Source organism: Pecten maximus, chromosome 3, assembly GCF_902652985.1.
Source record: "Pecten maximus chromosome 3, xPecMax1.1, whole genome shotgun sequence".
Taxonomy (NCBI): Eukaryota; Metazoa; Mollusca; class Bivalvia; order Pectinida; family Pectinidae; genus Pecten; species Pecten maximus.
The window spans coordinates 12,206,209-12,227,252 of NC_047017.1; the positions used below are offsets into that span (position 1 = coordinate 12,206,209).

The 21,044-nt window shown below is 41.0% G+C and overlaps 2 protein-coding genes across 2 annotated transcripts in view; both read right to left on the reverse strand.

Moving 5' to 3' along the window:
• Positions 1–308: 308 nt before the first annotated feature.
• Positions 309–13,159, reverse strand: LOC117323233 (mediator of RNA polymerase II transcription subunit 29-like). The gene is made up of 4 exons (XM_033878300.1): positions 12,983–13,159; positions 12,482–12,540; positions 11,719–11,803; positions 309–1,766 (listed from the first exon to the last, which is right to left on the reverse strand). The coding sequence occupies exons 1-4, from the start codon at positions 13,124–13,126 to the stop codon at positions 1,557–1,559; spliced, it is 498 nt and encodes a 165-aa protein (XP_033734191.1). The 5' UTR covers positions 13,127–13,159; the 3' UTR covers positions 309–1,556.
• Positions 13,160–15,774: 2,615 nt separating this feature from the next.
• LOC117323234 overlaps positions 15,775–21,044 on the reverse strand; it is a 53,061-nt gene continuing 47,791 nt past the window's right edge. Inside the window, 3 exon segments of the mRNA XM_033878302.1 lie at positions 15,775–19,080; positions 19,082–19,627; positions 19,629–20,885. Of these exon segments, the coding sequence (XP_033734193.1) occupies positions 17,905–19,080; positions 19,082–19,627; positions 19,629–20,885 (2,979 nt within the window). The 3' untranslated portion in view covers positions 15,775–17,904.

A 21,044-nucleotide genomic window follows, 5' to 3' on the forward strand; every position in this document is an offset into this window, starting at 1 on the left:
ACCTCTGACCCAGTTGGCTTGACCGTAGGTCTCTTTGTTTAATTCCAACCAACATTGCTCCATACTATCATAACAAAATGTTCATAAGTGAAAAGAAAATTTCCTGTAAATTGGTCAGTAAATACTTATGTGCCAGGAACAAAACTTATGGACAGATTACTGGACTGAAGGACAAACAGTGATTACTATATAGGACACCTATATCTCTGATACACAGCCCTCATTAGTGGACAATAATTTGGACTGATAAGCTTAAATGTCTTCATCATATTTCTTCTGATCTTTCAATCAAGAGAAAAAAACAATAATTTATTGTTCATATTCATTTAATGAGTGTTCATGCATTATCAGAAATAGTTATCATATACAACCACACACAAACACTTCCACACTCAAATGTTCCCTCTCACATACTCTCATTCCTTCAAACACCCAAATACGTCCTTTCACACGCCATAATTTCCCTCAGACAACCAAATACATCCTTTCACACGCCATAATTTCTCTCATTCACACAAATACTCCCTCACACACAAATACTCCCTCACACACAAATACTTCCTTTCACAAACAGATGTTCCCTCTCACTCTCAACAGCAGATTTCAAGACATTCTGACATAGACATCTGTCCATCAAAATGCCTAATGTCTGGTAACAGGACCAGAGGAAAATCAGGCTAATATGCTAATAATGCTCCACACTGAAAATAGTGTCATTGACTTGGAGAATATTTTGTGACAAGGATTTTTTTCACCACAAAGTCAGTTCTAATAATTAAGAATACCTCATGAAAAAGTTACTGAAGTTCTAATTTTCCCTTCAAAATTTTGCATTGTTTCTGCCAAACACTGATGTTATGTCCAGTCAAATATCCATTAGGACGATAATAAGATCTGAGTGAGACTGGCCTGTATTTAATTAACTTTATCAGTCCAGGCCCCGATCATGGATATTACACAGGTGTATACTGACACTGTATTCTGTATCTGTATCAGAAGGCACCATAGCCATGTAGTAATAAACATGTAGTTAGCACATACAGAGTCCGTCATCGATTTAATTACGGCCACAATATAACAACTGGTAATAGCTGTAATATTTCAAAAGCTACCGCCTCAAATTATTTGTGCAAAAAGGAGATAAGTACAAATACATAAACCATTAAAAGATAGATATTACTGTAATTAACTTAATCTTATTCTTAAATAACATTAATTCTGCTCAATTTTGTAGTGATCTGCTGTCCTTCAAACCTATAGGTCAACATGGAATATCTATTGACTATATTTCAGGAAAAGTCCGTGTGCAAGCATTGTAATCATCAGCCAAACAACCATGATATCATCTCTGAACTTATCTCGTATTCAGGATCATTGGTTCAGGAATGTTAGATTTTACGCCACTTCATCTTCATTACTAAACAATTGATCATGACCGACTTCAAGGCATTCCCATAGTTCGTTCCTTCTATTAAACTCTTTTTAAAAAGTCAATTTTTCAACCATTTTTGACTGCCATATTTCTCAGAAATAACAGACAGGGAACTTTCCTGTCATCAGTCAGTAATTTTCTTTGAGCAGTCCATAAGAAGATCATGAATTTCCTTGGCACAGCCGATTTGTTGTTTGACCATTGAGAGGAACTGTGTGTAGGGGACAGCCGTAGGGGTTTCGGGCCACTGGTTGTTTTCCTTCGGCACGTTCACAGTAAACGGGATAAACTTCTGACTGTCTGCATTCTGTAGGTGTATTTCTAATGCGAGTCTCTGAAACAGTGATTAAATATCATCAGTACTAGTGTATTAATCATACTTAAAGTGAGAACCCAGGGCCCAACAGACTGTCCAAACTGTAACACTGATCAGGGCCCAACAGACTGTCCACACTGTAACACTAATCAGGACCCAACAGACTGTCTACACTGTAACACTAATCAGGACCCAACAGACTGTCTACACTGTAACACTAATCAGGACCCAACAGACTGTCCACACTGTAACACTAATCAGGGTCCAACAGACTGTCCACACTGTAACACTAATCAGGACCCAACAGACTGTCTACACTGTAACACTAATCAGGGCCCAACAGACTGTCTACACTGTAACACTAATCAGGACCCAACAGACTGTCTACACTGTAACACTAATCAGGACCCAACAGACTGTCTACACTGTAACACTAATCAGGGCCCAACGGACTGTCTACACTGTAACACTGATCAGGACCCAACATACTGTCTACACTGTAACACTGATCAGGGCCCAACAGACTGTCTACACTGTAACACTAATCAGGACCCAACAGACTGTCTACACTGTAACACTAATCAGGACCCAACAGACTGTCTACACCGTAACACTAATCAGGGCCCAACAGACTGTCTACACTGTAACACTAATCAGGGCCCAACAGACTGTCCACACTGTAACACTAATCAGGGTCCAACAGACTGTCTACACTGTAACACTAATCAGGGCCCAACAGACTGTCTACACTGTAACACTAATCAGGGCCCAACAGACTGTCTACACTGTAACACTGATCAGGACCCAACAGACTGTCTACACTGTAACACTAATCAGGACCCAACAGACTGTCTACACCGTAACACTGATCAGGGTCCAACAGACTGTCCACACTGTAACACTGATCAGGGTCCAACAGACTGTCCACACTGTAACACTAATCAGGACCCAACAGACTGTCTACACTGTAACACTAATCAGGACCCAACAGACTGTCTACACTGTAACACTAATCAGGACCCAACAGACTGTATACACTGTAACACTGATCAGGACCCAACAGACTGTCTACACTGTAACACTAATCAGGACCCAACAGACTGTCCACACTGTAACACTAATCAGGACCCAACAGACTGTCTACACTGTAACACTAATCAGGGCCCAACAGACTGTCTACACTGTAACACTAATCAGGACCCAACAGACTGTCCACACTGTAACACTGATCAGGGTCCAACAGACTGTCTACACTGTAACACTAATCAGGACCCAACAGACTGTCTACACTGTAACACTGATCAGGACCCAACAGACTGTAACACTAATCAGGACCCAACAGACTGTCTACACTGTAACACTAATCAGGACCCAACAGACTGTCTACACTGTAACACTAATCAGGACCCAACAGACTGTCTACACTGTAACACTAATCAGGACCCAACAGACTGTCCACACTGTAACACTAATCAGGACCCAACAGACTGTCTACACTGTAACACTAATCAGGGTCCAACAGACTGTCTACACTGTAACACTAATCAGGGTCCAACAGACTGTCTACACTGTAACACTAATCAGGGTCCAACAGACTGTCTACACTGTAACACTGATCAGGGTCCAACAGACTGTCTACACTGTAACACTGATCAGGACCCAACAGACAGTCTACACTGTAACACTAATCAGGACCCAACAGACTGTCTACACTGTAACACTAATCAGGACCCAACAGATTGTCTACACTGTACCACTAATCAGGGCCCAACAGACTGTCTACACTGTAACACTAATCAGACCCAACAGACTGTCTACACTGTAACACTAATCAGGGCCCAACAGACTGTCTACACTGTAACACTAATCAGGGCCCAACAGACTGTCTACACTGTAACACTAATCAGGGCCCAACGGACTGTCTACACTGTAACACTGATCAGGACCCAACATACTGTCTACACTGTAACACTGATCAGGGCCCAACAGACTGTCTACACTGTAACACTAATCAGGACCCAACAGACTGTCTACACTGTAACACTAATCAGGACCCAACAGACTGTCTACACTGTAACACTAATCAGGGCCCAACAGACTGTCTACACTGTAACACTAATCAGGGCCCAACAGACTGTCCACACTGTAACACTAATCAGGGTCCAACAGACTGTCTACACTGTAACACTAATCAGGGCCCAACAGACTGTCTACACTGTAACACTAATCAGGGCCCAACAGACTGTCTACACTGTAACACTGATCAGGACCCAACAGACTGTCTACACTGTAACACTAATCAGGACCCAACAGACTGTCTACACTGTAACACTGATCAGGGTCCAACAGACTGTCTACACTGTAACACTAATCAGGACCCAACAGACTGTCTACACTGTAACACTAATCAGGGTCCAACAGACTGTCTATACTGTAACACTAATCAGGGTCCAACAGACTGTCTACACTGTAACACTAATCAGGACCCAACAGACTGTCTACACTGTAACACTAATCAGGACCCAACAGACTGTCTACACTGTAACACTAATCAGGACCCAACAGATTGTCTACACTGTAACACTAATCAGGACCCAACAGACTGTCTACACTGTAACACTAATCAGGGTCCAACTTACTCTCCACACTGTAACACTAATCAGGGTCCAACAGACTGTAACACTAATCAGGACCCAACAGACTGTCCACACTGTAACACTAATCAGGACCCAACAGACTGTCTACACTGTAACACTAATCAGGCCCCAACAGACTGTCTACACTGCAACACTAATCAGGACCCAACAGACTGTCTACACTGTAACACTAATCAGGACCCAACAGACTGTCTACACTGTAACACTAATCAGGACCCAACAGATTGTCTACACTGTAACACTGATCAGGGTCCAACAGACTGTCCACACTGTAACACTGATCAGGGTCCAACAGACTGTCCACACTGTAACACTAATCAGGACCCAACAGACTGTCTACACTGTAACACTAATCAGGACCCAACAGACTGTCTACACTGTAACACTAATCAGGACCCAACAGACTGTATACACTGTAACACTGATCAGGACCCAACAGACTGTCTACACTGTAACACTAATCAGGACCCAACAGACTGTCCACACTGTAACACTAATCAGGACCCAACAGACTGTCTACACTGTAACACTAATCAGGGCCCAACAGACTGTCTACACTGTAACACTAATCAGGACCCAACAGACTGTCCACACTGTAACACTGATCAGGGTCCAACAGACTGTCTACACTGTAACACTAATCAGGACCCAACAGACTGTCTACACTGTAACACTGATCAGGACCCAACAGACTGTAACACTAATCAGGACCCAACAGACTGTCTACACTGTAACACTAATCAGGACCCAACAGACTGTCTACACTGTAACACTAATCAGGACCCAACAGACTGTCTACACTGTAACACTAATCAGGACCCAACAGACTGTCCACACTGTAACACTAATCAGGACCCAACAGACTGTCTACACTGTAACACTAATCAGGGTCCAACAGACTGTCTACACTGTAACACTAATCAGGGTCCAACAGACTGTCTACACTGTAACACTAATCAGGGTCCAACAGACTGTCTACACTGTAACACTAATCAGACCCAACAGACTGTCTACACTGTAACACTAATCAGGGTCCAACAGACTGTCTACACTGTAACACTAATCAGGACCCAACAGACTGTTTACACTGTAACACTAATCAGGACCCAACAGATTGTCTACACTGTAACACTGATCAGGGTCCAACAGACTGTCCACACTGTAACACTGATCAGGACCCAACAGACTGTCCACACTGTAACACTGATCAGGGTCCAACAGACTGTCCACACTGTAACACTGATCAGGGTCCAACAGACTGTCCACACTGTAACACTAATCAGGACCCAACAGACTGTCTACACTGTAACACTAATCAGGACCCAACAAACTGTCTACACTGTAACACTAATCAGGACCCAACAGACTGTCCACACTGTAACACTGATCAGGACCCAACAGACTGTCCACACTGTAACACTGATCAGGGTCCAACAGACTGTCTACACTGTAACACTAATCAGGGCCCAACAGACTGTCTACACTGTAACACTAATCAGGGCCCAACAGACTGTCTACACTGTAACACTAATCAGGGCCCAACAGACTGTCTACACTGTAACACTAATCAGGACCCAAAAGACTGTCCACACTGTAACACTGATCAGGACCCAACAGACTGTAACACTGATCAGGACCCAACGGACTGTCTACACTGTAACACTGATCAGGGCCCAACAGACTGTCTACACTGTAACACTAATCAGGACCCAACAGACTGTCTACACTGTAACACTAATCAGGGCCCAACAGACTGTCTACACTGTAACACTCATCAGGGCCCAACAGACTGTCTACACTGTAACACTAATCAGGACCCAACAGACTGTCTATACTGTAACACTGATCAGGACCCAACAGACTGTCTATACTGTAACACTAATCAGGACCCAACAGACTGTCCACACTGTAACACTAATCAGGACCCAACAGACTGTCTACACTGTAACACTAATCAGGACCCAACAGACTGTCTACACTGTAACACTGATCAGGACCCAACAGACTGTCTACACTGTAACACTAATCAGGACCCAACAGACTGTCTACACTGTACCACTAATCAGGGCCCAACAGACTGTCTACACTGTAACACTAATCAGACCCAACAGACTGTCTACACTGTAACACTAATCAGGGTCCAACAGACTGTCTACACTGTAACACTAATCAGGACCCAACAGACTGTCTATACTGTAACACTAATCAGGGTCCAACAGACTGTCTACACTGTAACACTAATCAGGACCCAACAGACTGTCTACACTGTAACACTAATCAGGGTCCAACAGACTGTCTACACTGTAACACTGATCAGGACCCAACAGACTGTAACACTAATCAGGACCCAACAGACTGTCTACACTGTAACACTAATCAGGACCCAACAGACTGTCTACACTGTAACACTGATCAGGACCCAACAGACTGTAACACTAATCAGGACCCAACAGACTGTCTACACTGTAACACTAATCAGGGTCCAACAGACTGTCCACACTGTAACACTAATCAGGACCCAACAGACTGTCTACACTGTAACACTAATCAGGACCCAACAGACTGTCTACACTGTAACACTAATCAGGACCCAACAGACTGTCTACACTGTAACACTAATCAGGGCCCAACAGACTGTCCACACTGTAACACTAATCAGGACCCAACAGACTGTCTACACTGTAACACTAATCAGGGCCCAACAGACTGTCTACACTGTAACACTAATCAGGACCCAACAGACTGTCTACACTGTAACACTGATCAGGGTCCAACAGACTGTCCACACTGTAACACTAATCAGGACCCAACAGACTGTCTACACTGTAACACTAATCAGACCCAACAGACTGTCTACACTGTAACACTGATCAGGACCCAACAGACTGTCTACACTGTAACACTAATCAGGACCCAACAGACTGTCTACACTGTAACACTGATCAGGACCCAACAGACTGTCTAACTGTAACACTAATCAGGACCCAACAGACTGTCTACACTGTAACACTGATCAGGGTCCAACAGACTGTCTACACTGTAACACTAATCAGGACCCAACAGACTGTCTACACTGTAACACTAATCAGGGTCCAACAGACTGTCTACACTGTAACACTAATCAGGACCCAACAGATTGTCTACACTGTAACACTAATCAGGACCCAACAGATTGTCTACACTGTAACACTAATCAGGACCCAACAGACTGTCTACACTGTAACACTAATCAGGGTCCAACAGACTGTCTACACTGTAACACTAATCAGGGTCCAACAGACTGTCTACACTGTAACACTAATCAGGACCCAACAGACTGTCTACACTGTAACACTAATCAGGACCCAACAGACTTTAACACTAATCAGGGCCCAACACACTGTAACACTAATCAGGGCCCAACAGACTGTCTACACTGTAACACTGATCAGGGCCCAACAGACTGTCTACACAGTAACACTGATCAGGACCCAACAGACTGTCTACACTGTAACACTAATCAGGACCCAACAGACTGTCTACACTGTAACACTAATCAGGACCCAACAGACTGTCTACACTGTAACACTAATCAGGACCCAACGGACTGTCTATACTGTAACACTAATCAGGGCCCAACAGACTGTCTACACTGTAACACTGAATCAGGGCCCAACAGACTGTCTACACTGTAACACTGATCAGGACCCAACAGACTGTCTACACTGTAACACTAATCAGGACCCAACAGACTGTCTACACTGTAACACTAATCAGGACCCAACAGACTGTCTACACTGTAACACTAATCAGGACCCAACAGACTGTCTATACTGTAACACTAATCAGGACCCAACAGACTGTCTACACTGTAACACTGATCAGGACCCAACAGACTGTCTACACTGTAACACTAATCAGGGCCCAACGGACTGTCTACACTGTAACACTAATCAGGGCCCAACGGACTGTCCACACTGTAACACTGATCAGGGTCCAACAGACTGTCTACACTGTAACACTAATCAGGACCCAACAGACTGTAACACTAATCAGGACCCAACAGACTGTAACACTAATCAGGACCCAACAGACTGTCTATACTGTAACACTAATCAGGACCCAACAGACTGTCTACACTGTAACACTCATCAGGACCCAACAGACTGTCTACACTGTAACACTAATCAGGACCCAACAGACTGTCTACACTGTAACACTAATCAGGACCCAACAGACTGTCTACACTGTAACACTAATCAGGGTCCAACAGACTGTCTACACTGTAACACTAATCAGGGTCCAACAGACTGTCTACACTGTAACACTAATCAGGGTCCAACAGACTGTCTACACTGTAACACTGATCAGGACCCAACAGATTGTCTACACTGTAACACTAATCAGGACCCAACAGACTGTCTACACTGTAACACTGATCAGGACCCAACAGACTGTCTACACTGTAACACTAATCAGGACCCAACAGACTGTCTACACTGTAACACTGATCAGGACCCAACAGACTGTCTACACTGTAACACTAATCAGGGTCCAACAGACTGTCTACACTGTAACACTAATCAGGACCCAACAGACTGTCTACACTGTAACACTAATCAGGACCCAACAGACTGTCTACACTGTAACACTAATCAGGGTCCAACAGACTGTCTACACTGTAACACTAATCAGGACCCAACAGACTGTCACACTGTAACACTAATCAGGACCCAACAGACTGTCTACACTGTAACACTAATCAGGGCCCAACAGACTGTCTACACTGTAACACTAATCAGGACCCAACAGACTGTCTACACTGTAACACTGATCAGGACCCAACAGACTGTAACACTAATCAGGGCCCAACAGACTGTATACACTGTAACACTGATCAGGACCCAACAGACTGCCTACACTGAAACACTAATCAGGACCCAACAGACTGTCTACACTGTAACACTAATCAGGGACCCAACAGACTGTCTACACTGTAACACTAATCAGGACCCAACAGACTGTCTACACTGTAACACTAATCAGGACCCAACAGACTGTCTACACTGTAACACTAATCAGGACCCAACAGACTGTCTACACTGTAACACTAATCAGGACCCAACAGACTGTCTACACTGTAACACTAATCAGGACCCAACAGACTGTCTACACTGTAACACTAATCAGGACCCAACAGACTGTCTACACTGTAACACTAATCAGGACCCAACAGACTGTCTACACTGTAACACTAATCAGGACCCAACAGACTGTCTACACTGTAACACTAATCAGGACCCAACAGACTGTCTACACTGTAACACTAATCAGGACCCAACAGACTGTCTACACTGTAACACTAATCAGGACCCAACAGACTGTCTACACTGTAACACTAATCAGGACCCAACAGACTGTCTACACTGTAACACTAATCAGGACCCAACAGACTGTCTACACTGTAACACTAATCAGGACCCAACAGACTGTCTACACTGTAACACTAATCAGGACCCAACAGACTGTCTACACTGTAACACTGATCAGGGTCCAACAGACTGTCCACACTGTAACACTAATCAGGACCCAACAGACTGTCTACACTGTAACACTAATCAGGACCCAACAGACTGTCTACACTGTAACACTGATCAGGGTCCAACAGACTGTCCACACTGTAACACTAATCAGGACCCAACAGACTGTCTACACTGTAACACTAATCAGGACCCAACAGACTGTCTACACTGTAACACTGATCAGGGTCCAACAGACTGTCCACACTGTAACACTAATCAGGACCCAACAGACTGTCTACACTGTAACACTAATCAGGACCCAACAGACTGTCTACACTGTAACACTAATCAGGACCCAACAGACTGTCTACACTGTAACACTAATCAGGACCCAACAGACTGTCTACACTGTAACACTAATCAGGGCCCAACAGACTGTCTACACTGTAACACTAATCAGGACCCAACAGACTGTCTACACTGTAACACTGATCAGGACCCAACAGACTGTAACACTAATCAGGGCCCAACAGACTGTATACACTGTAACACTGATCAGGACCCAACAGACTGCCTACACTGTAACACTAATCAGGACCCAACAGACTGTCTACACTGTAACACTAATCAGGGTCCAACAGACTGTCCACACTGTAACACTAATCAGGACCCAACAGACTGTCTACACTGTAACACTGATCAGGACCCAACAGACTGTCTACACTGTAACACTAATCAGGACCCAACAGACTGTCTACACTGTAACACTAATCAGGACCCAACAGACTGTCTACACTGTAACACTAATCAGGACCCAACAGACTGTCTACACTGTAACACTAATCAGGACCCAACAGACTGTCCACACTGTAACACTGATCAGGGTCCAACAGACTGTCTACACTGTAACACTAATCAGGACCCAACAGACTGTAACACTAATCAGGACCCAACAGACTGTCTACACTGTAACACTAATCAGGACCCAACAGACTGTCTACACTGTAACACTAATCAGGACCCAACAGACTGTCTACACTGTAACACTAATCAGGACCCAACAGACTGTCTACACTGTAACACTGATCAGGGTCCAACAGACTGTCCACACTGTAACACTAATCAGGACCCAACAGACTGTCTACACTGTAACACTAATCAGGACCCAACAGACTGTCTACACTGTAACACTGATCAGGGTCCCAACAGACTGTCCACACTGTAACACTAATCAGGACCCAACAGACTGTCTACACTGTAACACTAATCAGGACCCAACAGACTGTCTACACTGTAACACTAATCAGGACCCAACGGACTGTTCTCCCACTTTACCATTTACATAAATGTACAAAGAAAACATGAAATCTTTCTTAAGCATTTACCAGCAAGAATGTTGTTGAAAGAGACATCAATAACCAGTAAGAAATGCATATGTTGTTGAATTTTTTTAGTTAGCTGAAAATCATAAGGTAGCTAGCGCTAACAATCACTTCACTTTCAGATGTACGGTAACAAATTTAAGTGTTGTTGTCCAACAGCTGTTGAATTTGTGATTTAAATGATGTTAATAAACCTATGGTGTTTATCCTATAACAAACAGACCTAGGGGGTCCACATATAAAGTTAAGGTTAGGGATATGGGCTAATCAAATGTTAGCATTTTTAATTAAGTTTAAGTTAGTTTCTAGAAATCAATGCAGAAAATGATCTCTCAGACAAAGGGCGATTTACAGTATCAAATCACCACAGTACTGTGGTTGTCAATTAGTAATTTTCTCGTTCAGAACAAATTTAATATCACAGTCATACCAAATTTGACTCAATCTGGTCACAGAGGGAATAGAACTCCTCAAGGCTTTTCTCAAACTTTTGCTGTTGACTGTCAGCTGGGCGTCTGTAATAAGAAACAAGCATATCACTATCAACTGCTTTAATCAAGCAACAGAAACAAGCTAGGTGGCACTTCATCATCAATTTGACATGGCCGTTCCTGAATTTCTTGGAAAAGATGCCAGAAGATATCAGAAGTATTCTTTGATTTTTGAAAGTGTAAAATAGACAAACAATGAGATTTCATTTACTGATTGCCAATTGAAAAATGTGAGTCTGAAAATAGTATCAGACAGGTGAAGGTCTTTTTTATCGTCACAATGAAAATGCATCGAGGTGTATATGAGTTACCTATGTGAGTTGCCTCCCCTTGCACAAACCAGCTGGCAACAAGCATATGATACAGCAGATCATTGACTATGATTTTACATGATGTAACTTTTTTTATATTATCTATTTACATGAAACAACCATATAAAACATTAAGCATACATGAAATTACAAACAAATACTCTATAAAAGGTCTAGTGTGTGGTTTGTTTTTTAATGAAGAAATTATTATGAGCCATCCTGAACTCATCAGATTCTTTTGTTCTTTTCAGACCAGGAGTTAAAAATGGTCCAGGGTCTGTATATTACACTTGTGGCATATGCAAATATATTACACGGGGGATTTCATTGAAAGCTGGCTAATTCGGTGATATAATGTATTAATTATACTGAACAAGAAAGACACACTTACAATCCATCATCTGTCAAAGCATTCTGACGTAAAGACTGGCCTGCTACTTTGATTAGATTCTGGAAAGACAAAAAGATATCTATTTTTGATGACTTAAAAAATTCTTTAAGATGTCTTTTTTCCACGTCTATCAAATCTTAAAAGATTATTTTGAGTTTAGAAAGGTTCTTACAGGTGTAAAAACAGAAAGTACAGATGAGATCACCTACTGTACTGTATACAGTAGTTTTGTTTTTGCCTGTTCCAACTCAGGCTAGTGGGAATTCAAAGTTCCCTTTAGCCTAATGGATGTTTTCTTGGCTAGTCTGACAAAGACTTTCAAGGGCTGTATTAACATTGCATGTCTATCAAGATATATGTTTGAAATACTACATTTACAAACTGACGAACCGGTTTAATTTGTCCGCATAAACGAACAGGCCCTTTGACAAACTTTCGTCAGTCAGAATGTCAGCTGAATTTGTGACATGCCAATGAAGATGATTGTTGATGTTACGTTACCGCAAGTGATTCTTTCAGCCGTGGTACAAGGATCTTAACTCTATGAACAGGATCGGAGTCTGTTAATTGCTGCTGTTGTTGTTGTGATGGAGCATTCTGTGTTCCCGGCGGAGCCTGCATCCTATGATCCGCGGATGCTGCCATTTTTAATATTTTTCCGGAACCATGATCACACAAACGCTTTTTGGTGGTTAGACGATTTACAGGATCGGGCAGAAACGGACAGGATCGAAGTAGAATCGGACCGTTTCAGCTATGCTTATGCATTTAGTCGGATTGTAAACGTTCACATTTAACGCAATGTGTCTTAATTTTAACAAAATTATCAAAATATTGTCATTTTTTCCACATAATTGTGCTTGGTCGCACGGAACCAAAAGACGATTTACAGGATCGAGCAGAATCGGGCGGCTTACGGACAGGTTCATTTATATATTAGTGATATCTATTTTTTTATTTTATAGGAGCATATTTTAACAAAATGATGTGAAATATTGATATATTTCATTTACTGGGTTGCTCGATCAGGACCAAATGACGATTTATAGGATCGGACGCTTACAACAACAGTAACAATAAATTGTAAATAATAAGTTATTCGCTTATTTAAAACATTATGATATAGATACAAAGAATACAAAATATTGACGTATTTACCGTGTCAATGTTGAACCTGAGTAGAAAGGGAGCCTATAAATGGACATCTTAAAAACAACGTGATTTTAACAAAATAACATACATGTGTGTTGATATCTGCGATTCTACAAATGGCTCTTAATTTGAAAGTATGAATACTAAAACTAAATACTGATAATTGATAAGTCTTCGATTGAATAATATTTAACTGTTGTCATAATTAGTTTGTCTCCCTCTTTTAGTTCTCACCTGTATAGTTAAAACCTCCGTTTCGTGCTTTTTATACACTGACACCGACCCAAGTTACCTGACCTCCTATACATTTTGTATTTTATCATTGCTCAGGCCCAGTTCCATATTCCTGGCTTGCTTTTTATATTTTTGTTTTGCGTTAGTTCACGCCCAGTTCGATATTCCTGATTTGCTTTCTATATTTTAACTTTATCCTGGCCCAGTTCGACATCCCTTGCTTGCTTTCTATATTTAAGTTTTGCCTTAGTTCAGGCCAGTTCGATATTCCTGGCTTGTATTGTGAATTTCCATATGTTTACTTCCTTACATCAGTCACATCGCTGATGAACCAGCTGTATGGATCAACTTGATATTTTTTATTTGCCATTGTCTGTATCTATTTTTGACATTCTTCTTTGGTGGTACACGTCTCTGATGTAATATCTTTCTAATTTTCTATTATAACGGGTCGTATATAACATGTATAACATTTGAATAATGTTCTATAATAACAAGTCGTTTGTAACATGTAACGACTTACATCATATCCTTTATCATAAGGGCATGGTTTGTTACATACCAATATTGATTTCGGTTATAATATTTCTAGTAATAGAAGTACAAAATGCAATCCATACATGATGTGAAATAAATGCTGACGAATTTGAATTCTTACTAGCTAAAACAGCAATGGATACGTTGCGAATCCACTTGCAGAGATATCGCTATTGGTGATTTTCGGATAATTGTCCGAAATTGATAAAACTTGTCCATAAAAGATAAGTAACCGAGACAAGATTAAATAGAGTAAATTTTCAACATCGTGAGTATGTGAATGAGCCAACTTAGGTAAATTATTCTATAGGCAAACCTTTCCGATACGAATTTGGTTTGTTTGTAGGGAAAACGAAACTCACTGAATTAAAAAAATGATCTGTTTGATTTTAACAAAATATGAATTCCCTTCAGTATAAACGCAATTATGAACAAAAGTCAAGCTCAATTTACGACCAACCTGTAAAAGCATATCTTCGGAACATTTTTGATGTGCATGGAAACCAAACGCGTCAACTCACAAGCAATTATCGGCGCGTGCCGGTTAGAACGCCAGAAATCACAGACACCTGTGGTGTGCAGTGACAGGTGTGACGAGCTTGTGGACCGTAATTTCACACCTGGCAATTGTTAAGCGGTATACGTAATTCTCCGAACATGTTTGTATATTATTTAAGTGATTTTAAGTGAATGTTTTAAGAGAAGACAAGACTTGCGACACACGAATGGAAAGTAAAATCACAATCTGTAATGTTGAGGCAGTGTTCCTTTTTATAGTAATGAGTGAGAAATGGAAACTATAATATACATTTATTTGTGATTTACCAATTATGAGATCGTGTATAACATATATGTCCCAGGTATAACACATCAGTCTGTGTTATCCAAGCGGTCATTTCAGAGTCCATTTCACTATAAAATTTAATTTTCTAAAAGCTCAAACTGATATTGTTGGATTCCGACTTCTTGTCGGCAATATTTGCCAAAGTCATCAACCTCAAATCTCATGTCCAGATCGTATTCAGACATGTCTGTGTTGCTACTGTTCACACCGTCGTCTATACTACTGGCCACCATTTCAGTTACTCGTTAAATATGTGACGCCATAGACTGAAGGTGCAAATCGCGTACTTCGATGTGCGATATCTCGGCACTCGGCCAACCGATTTTGATTCGGTTTGCGACATTCTTCTTTGGTGGTTACATAGATTAACAAATTTGAATATCGTTTTTCGTTCCGGGTACACTTTAAATTCATATCTGAGATATCTTACTTGTGTGTCTTTCATCTTCAAATAGTGGGTAAGTCTCTAGATACATCATTACCTTGTTCCAAGTATTACAGGGCACATTAAAAACCAAAACAGAGATCAAATTAATCATTTTAATAAGAAACATTTCCTTCCGAAGATATCTTGATGTACAGTGTAATATAGCATTGACGTACACACGTCTACACTACACAGATCAGTAATACATACACTGGGTAACACACTCATAAAACACGTACCAGATACAATAATGATAATTCACAGGGACCTGTCATCAATTCCAAAATCATCGGTCCATATATAAACATAAACGGACCGTGGCGTTCCGAATATGTGTCAGGTCCCTATGTTACAAATATGTCAGTTCATACTTATAATGTCAGTTCATACCTATAATGTCAGTTCATACCTATAATGTCAGTTCATACTTATAAGTAGATAGTGTGAGTTGTAAGTATCTTCATTAAATATTTATTGGTCCTGGAAGATCTTGCTATTATCAGAGACCTATATACTAAATATATAGTATATAGGTCTCTGCTATTATTGGTATTATTGATATTGATATTATTATAGCACTGAGTGTAATATTAAAATGGTCAGTTGATTGTACTCTCTGTGAAAAAAACAACATTGACCGTACGTTAACAAATTACGTTTCAAAACGTATATTGCAATTCTCTTAATGTAACTTTGACAAACAGTGGAAGACTGTGACAAACAGTGGAAGACTGTCATACATGTATGTAAGCCACTAATCAAGGGAAACTTATTTCATAAGTATATCAACAAGATTGGCCTGTATCGATCTAATAACAAATACATTCATAAAAAGCGGAATTTCCTTCAGAAAAGAAATCATTAGGGCATGACACTCAGGAACAGCATCATGGAATCTATTCTAAAATAAACTAAAACTATGTGACAACGGTAATGTTAAAACTGGCCTGCTCGCCTCTATTCAAATGTGTACTTTTTAGGTTATAAAAGTCATTTTACTAGAGTAAAAAAGATGACATTTCTGGAATGACCGATATATTTCAGTCTATTTGATTTCCTAGGCTTTTCGAGATTTAATTCTTTCATCGTCAAATATAAAAGAGTTGAGCTTTCACAATTAAACAAATAGAAAACAAATAAAATTGAGAAAAATAACATTTGCTCTAGAAACTGAAATAGCAGTGGTAACATTTAGACACGTATTAGCTGAACTTGCGTGAAAAGCAACAATCTGACAGACAGGTACACCTAGATGGTAACCGAAGGAATACCCATGACAGCTTTGATCCCCTGCTGAGTTTTATGATCGGAGGATCAGGAACACGACGAAAAAGCTTACGAAAAGCAGGGAAAACAAACCATGCAATTCACATTTTTTACCTTCAAGAGACAGCTATTGACATGAAACATGCAGTAAGTAGCCTTAAATGTTCAATATTGATATAACATATTTCAATTTGTTCACTTGTATCAATTAGTCTGGAATAGTTAGGAACCGCACCATATCAAACCCTTTATATATATCAGTATCATCGGACACATAATGATCCATAGCGTTATGTGGTTTTCCTCGAGATTAGCTTTATTATTATAAATGACGACTTATGTGTCCATGGCCCTGTATCATCTATACAATGTCCATTGTCAGAATTCGACGGACGTATCAATGTGGAGCATTTAAACATAATTTGTTCGAGAAAACTACAAAATACAAAAATATCCTTTTCCAGATAATAGGTACATCTATTTTACAGCTAGATCCTGTTCTATACAGACAGGAGGTGACTAGTACCTGTGAGACGTTACAAATGGATCAATATCTCGGATCAATATATCGAATCAATATCTCGGATCAATATCTCAGATCAATCTCTCGGATCAATAACAATTTTAGCAGGAGCTTTGATTTAGAATCTAAATATCACACAATTCGACTTTAAGAAACAATGACTTTTCACATTACTTACGTTAAACGTAGCGTAACACTTAGCTTACTAGCGTGAAAAATAAAGAACTACGGTGGTAAGTTTACATCAATATACAATTAAATAAACATCAAAAACACAAGTATCGCTCCTAACAGTACAACAACCCATTACGTCTACATCAACATGTATATAGTATCTATTCACTATTGTCTGTAGCAAATGAAATTTAAAATGGTAATTGATTGGTCACGACTAATGGTCATACATTCACTGATTAGATATAGAAATACTAAATGGCTGGTCAAGAATTTGTTGATTGGAACCTTTCTATGAGTTGCTGGACCCATCCTTTCATGACGACCAGATTCTCGGCGTCCGAACCTAACTGGTCTAGGCGGCCTAATGACCGGGAGGGTTTCAGTGCGCCGCTTCCTGGCGTGCTGGAACGGCTCCTGAACACATGAGCTGGATCAGAACTCTCTCTGAGGAAATAACCATCCTCACCTCTACAGGGAGTAGATGCACGCTTATATCTAAACCTCCCAGTGAAGGGAGACGACTCTCGTTCATCCCCGGTCGACCTGCTGAATGCACGAACATCACGCTCCTCACTGGAGGCTCTGGAGTTCCGATATATCACATCCTGTTGAAGACTCTCCATTCTTTGTCTTACTACAGCTCCTGGCTCTCTTGGGGGTTTTCCTATCCCCGCACCAGTCTTATTTCCTACCAAGTTGCTACTAGGAGGAAGTTTATTCAATTCTGAAAGCACATTAACTTCAGGCTTTAGTTGAATTTGTTCCTCTAGTCTTTGTACATAAGCTTTGATTGGGAGGTCAGCTACTGGTTTTGACACAATTGAGAGAGGAGGTATTGATGAGACAGATGACAGCTTGTTAGAGTTGTCCACAGGGTCTATATCCATCTCACAGTACACGGCGGAATCTCGAAAAGCATCGCCATCATCAAAAGCCACTGAGAGTCGACGTTCGTAGAAACTATCACCAGAAGATTCAGATTCTGAATGCCTCAATTTCCTATTTTCATCAACACTACGAGGAGAGTTTTCTATGTTACAGCTATCACCGATAGAAAAAGCAGAATCACACTGTTGAATATTGAGATTTTGTAGGTTTAAGAGTGTAGAATTATCTCTCGATAGTTCAGATGACATTTCATCATTATCTTGTAAACCATTGTCATTCAAACTGCAGGCCTGCTGCAGGTTTTCCTTGCTTGGTGTCAACGAAAGACTTGATTCAGAAAAGATGTGTTCTGGATTTCTAGATATGTCTGACTCTGCCATGCGTTGTCCTATCATAGCACCACCGAGCTCTCCCGACTGTAACACTGACGTGAGATCTGGCTCACGCGACTTGGGCGATCCAAACCATGAATTGACAGACAGAAGACTATGTCTGTTGTCAGTATCAGTATCCTGTTCATATTCACCTTGGAGTTTATTGTCGTACGATCCCTGAACGTCTGTGGGTAATTTTACTGGCAAAATCGTGAATTTTGTTTTTAAGTGTGTCTACAATACTGTCAGAGTTTTCTTCACTTTCCTGGCTTTCGTAAGATGAAGAAGATAAATTAGATGCACAAGAATCTCGATGAGAAACATGGTTGGTTGTTTCATTTTCTGGTGGTATCTGAATTATATTTGTTGGGAACTTTTGAGCCTCGAGAGATAAAGTGGAATCTGATTTTTTTAAGTATTCTTCCATTTCTGCCACAATTTTCTCATGATCAAATATCACTTGATCCATGTCGAAAGAGGAGGACCTGGCTCCCTTCAAGTTTTCACTTGCTGACACACCAACTCTGGCACTTGGTGTGGAGTTTGACCTTTTCAGAGGTCGATGCTTATGAATTTGTGGGAGTTTACCCAGCGTGCTATAATCATCTCCATCTCGGTCATACGGTGAGAAATTCTGCAGATGGCTGTATCTACCAATAGCTCTGTTTTGACTTACGCCCCTCTGAAGAATGCTCCGGCACTGAAGAGTTCCCGTTCGTACTGACGAGATCACAATGACAGGAAGATTGGTAGTGGTGACCGCTGTAGCGGTTATTGTTATCATTGAACACATCTTCTGAACTACTTTTGTCTAGTTTCTCACGTGATGAGCTACCTTTACATAACTTAGGTATATCGTCAGTAGAAAATCCTGTCACCGGAAGCGAATTTCTATTGGCATATACCATCCAATCTAGACTATCCAATTCACCATCAGTCGAATGGGCGCGCTGACGCATTGGCTTATTATTAGACTGTCTCACGTCAGCATTAGACTGAACCCAGGGGTTTTCATCCCTGAAGGTTGAACCACGATTCCCAACATTTTCAACATTTGAACAACTGGATGAACACAATCTCTGGTCAGTTTTTAGAGCTGAAGACAAAGGCAAAGGTCGAGTTAGGAAAACTGACCTTTGTCCAGAGTAAGGGGAGTTATTGGATGAGTCTTGCGTCACTTTTTTCGAAAAGGTATCATTGAACGCTGAAACAGAGTTTCCATCTCTTCGCAAATTACTTAAAGATTCTTTAGGACGAGAATTGTGCTCGCGATTCACAGTGAAATATTGCTTGATATCGATCACTCTTTTAGGTTGAGGTAAAAGAGCACTGAAACTATCTGAACTGCAGACTGAAGATCTCTCCACACTCGATCGTGGTGTGGAGGATCTCTCCATGTCAGAACTGTGTGTACTGGATCTCTTATTGTCAAAACTAAAGTGACCAGAATTAGGTGTGACGTGTCCCTCCGTCGTCCCACCGATTCCTTCACTAAGAACAGGCATGCTGGAATAAGTGTCTGACCGGTAGCTATTCAAACATGGCCTGCTGTTAATGCTAACTTGAGACCCAGCATCTTCCTTTGTTGATTCGAAGTTTTCCATAACCTTGTCCTTTACAGGAGTGTTTGGACCTGAGACAGAAAGTCGCTCGTCAGTGAAGTCAACAGATCTTAGGGGCTTCATACGAGTTGCAATTCGGAAGCTTCTTGATCGCTTTGTGACCGTATCCACTTTTGGTTTGTTGTTTTCTGTGTCACTGGATTCCTCCTCCATGTCTATGGAGACGGACAACAGCGGGCGACCTCTCATGGCTGATTTGAAGCTCCGAGTGCGACCAAGAGCATTTCCCTCTGACGGGTCATCTTCCAGGAGACTGAGGTCACCATCACTTGTCAGATTGGATACGTCACTTGCTGTGGTGTCATGTGACATTGAACTATTTATTTCCCCTGCTGAGCAATATCTGGCCTCTTCTTGTCTCTGCAAATACAAAACAGTCAATGTTTAATGAAATAAATTCATCTACCATGTTTGTGGCCGTGTATGTCTTAAACATATAACTTATCTAGTTAAGGTACAGGCAAAGAATTTGTGTGTATCAAAATGTATACAATTGCATTTGGCGCCATATTTATCTAA

Bases quoted from the DNA above. Each gene is read 5' to 3' on its own strand.
- LOC117323233 (XM_033878300.1), bottom strand. From the start codon at position 13,126: ATGGCAGCATCCGCGGATCATAGGATGCAGGCTCCGCCGGGAACACAG. The intron at 12,541-12,982 runs GTAACGTAACAT...TTGTCTTTCCAG, and splicing joins GGCTGAAAGAATCACTTGCG to AATCTAATCAAAGTAGCAGG. The intron at 1,767-11,718 runs GTATGACTGTGA...TCACTGTTTCAG, and splicing joins ACCAGATTGAGTCAAATTTG to AGACTCGCATTAGAAATACA.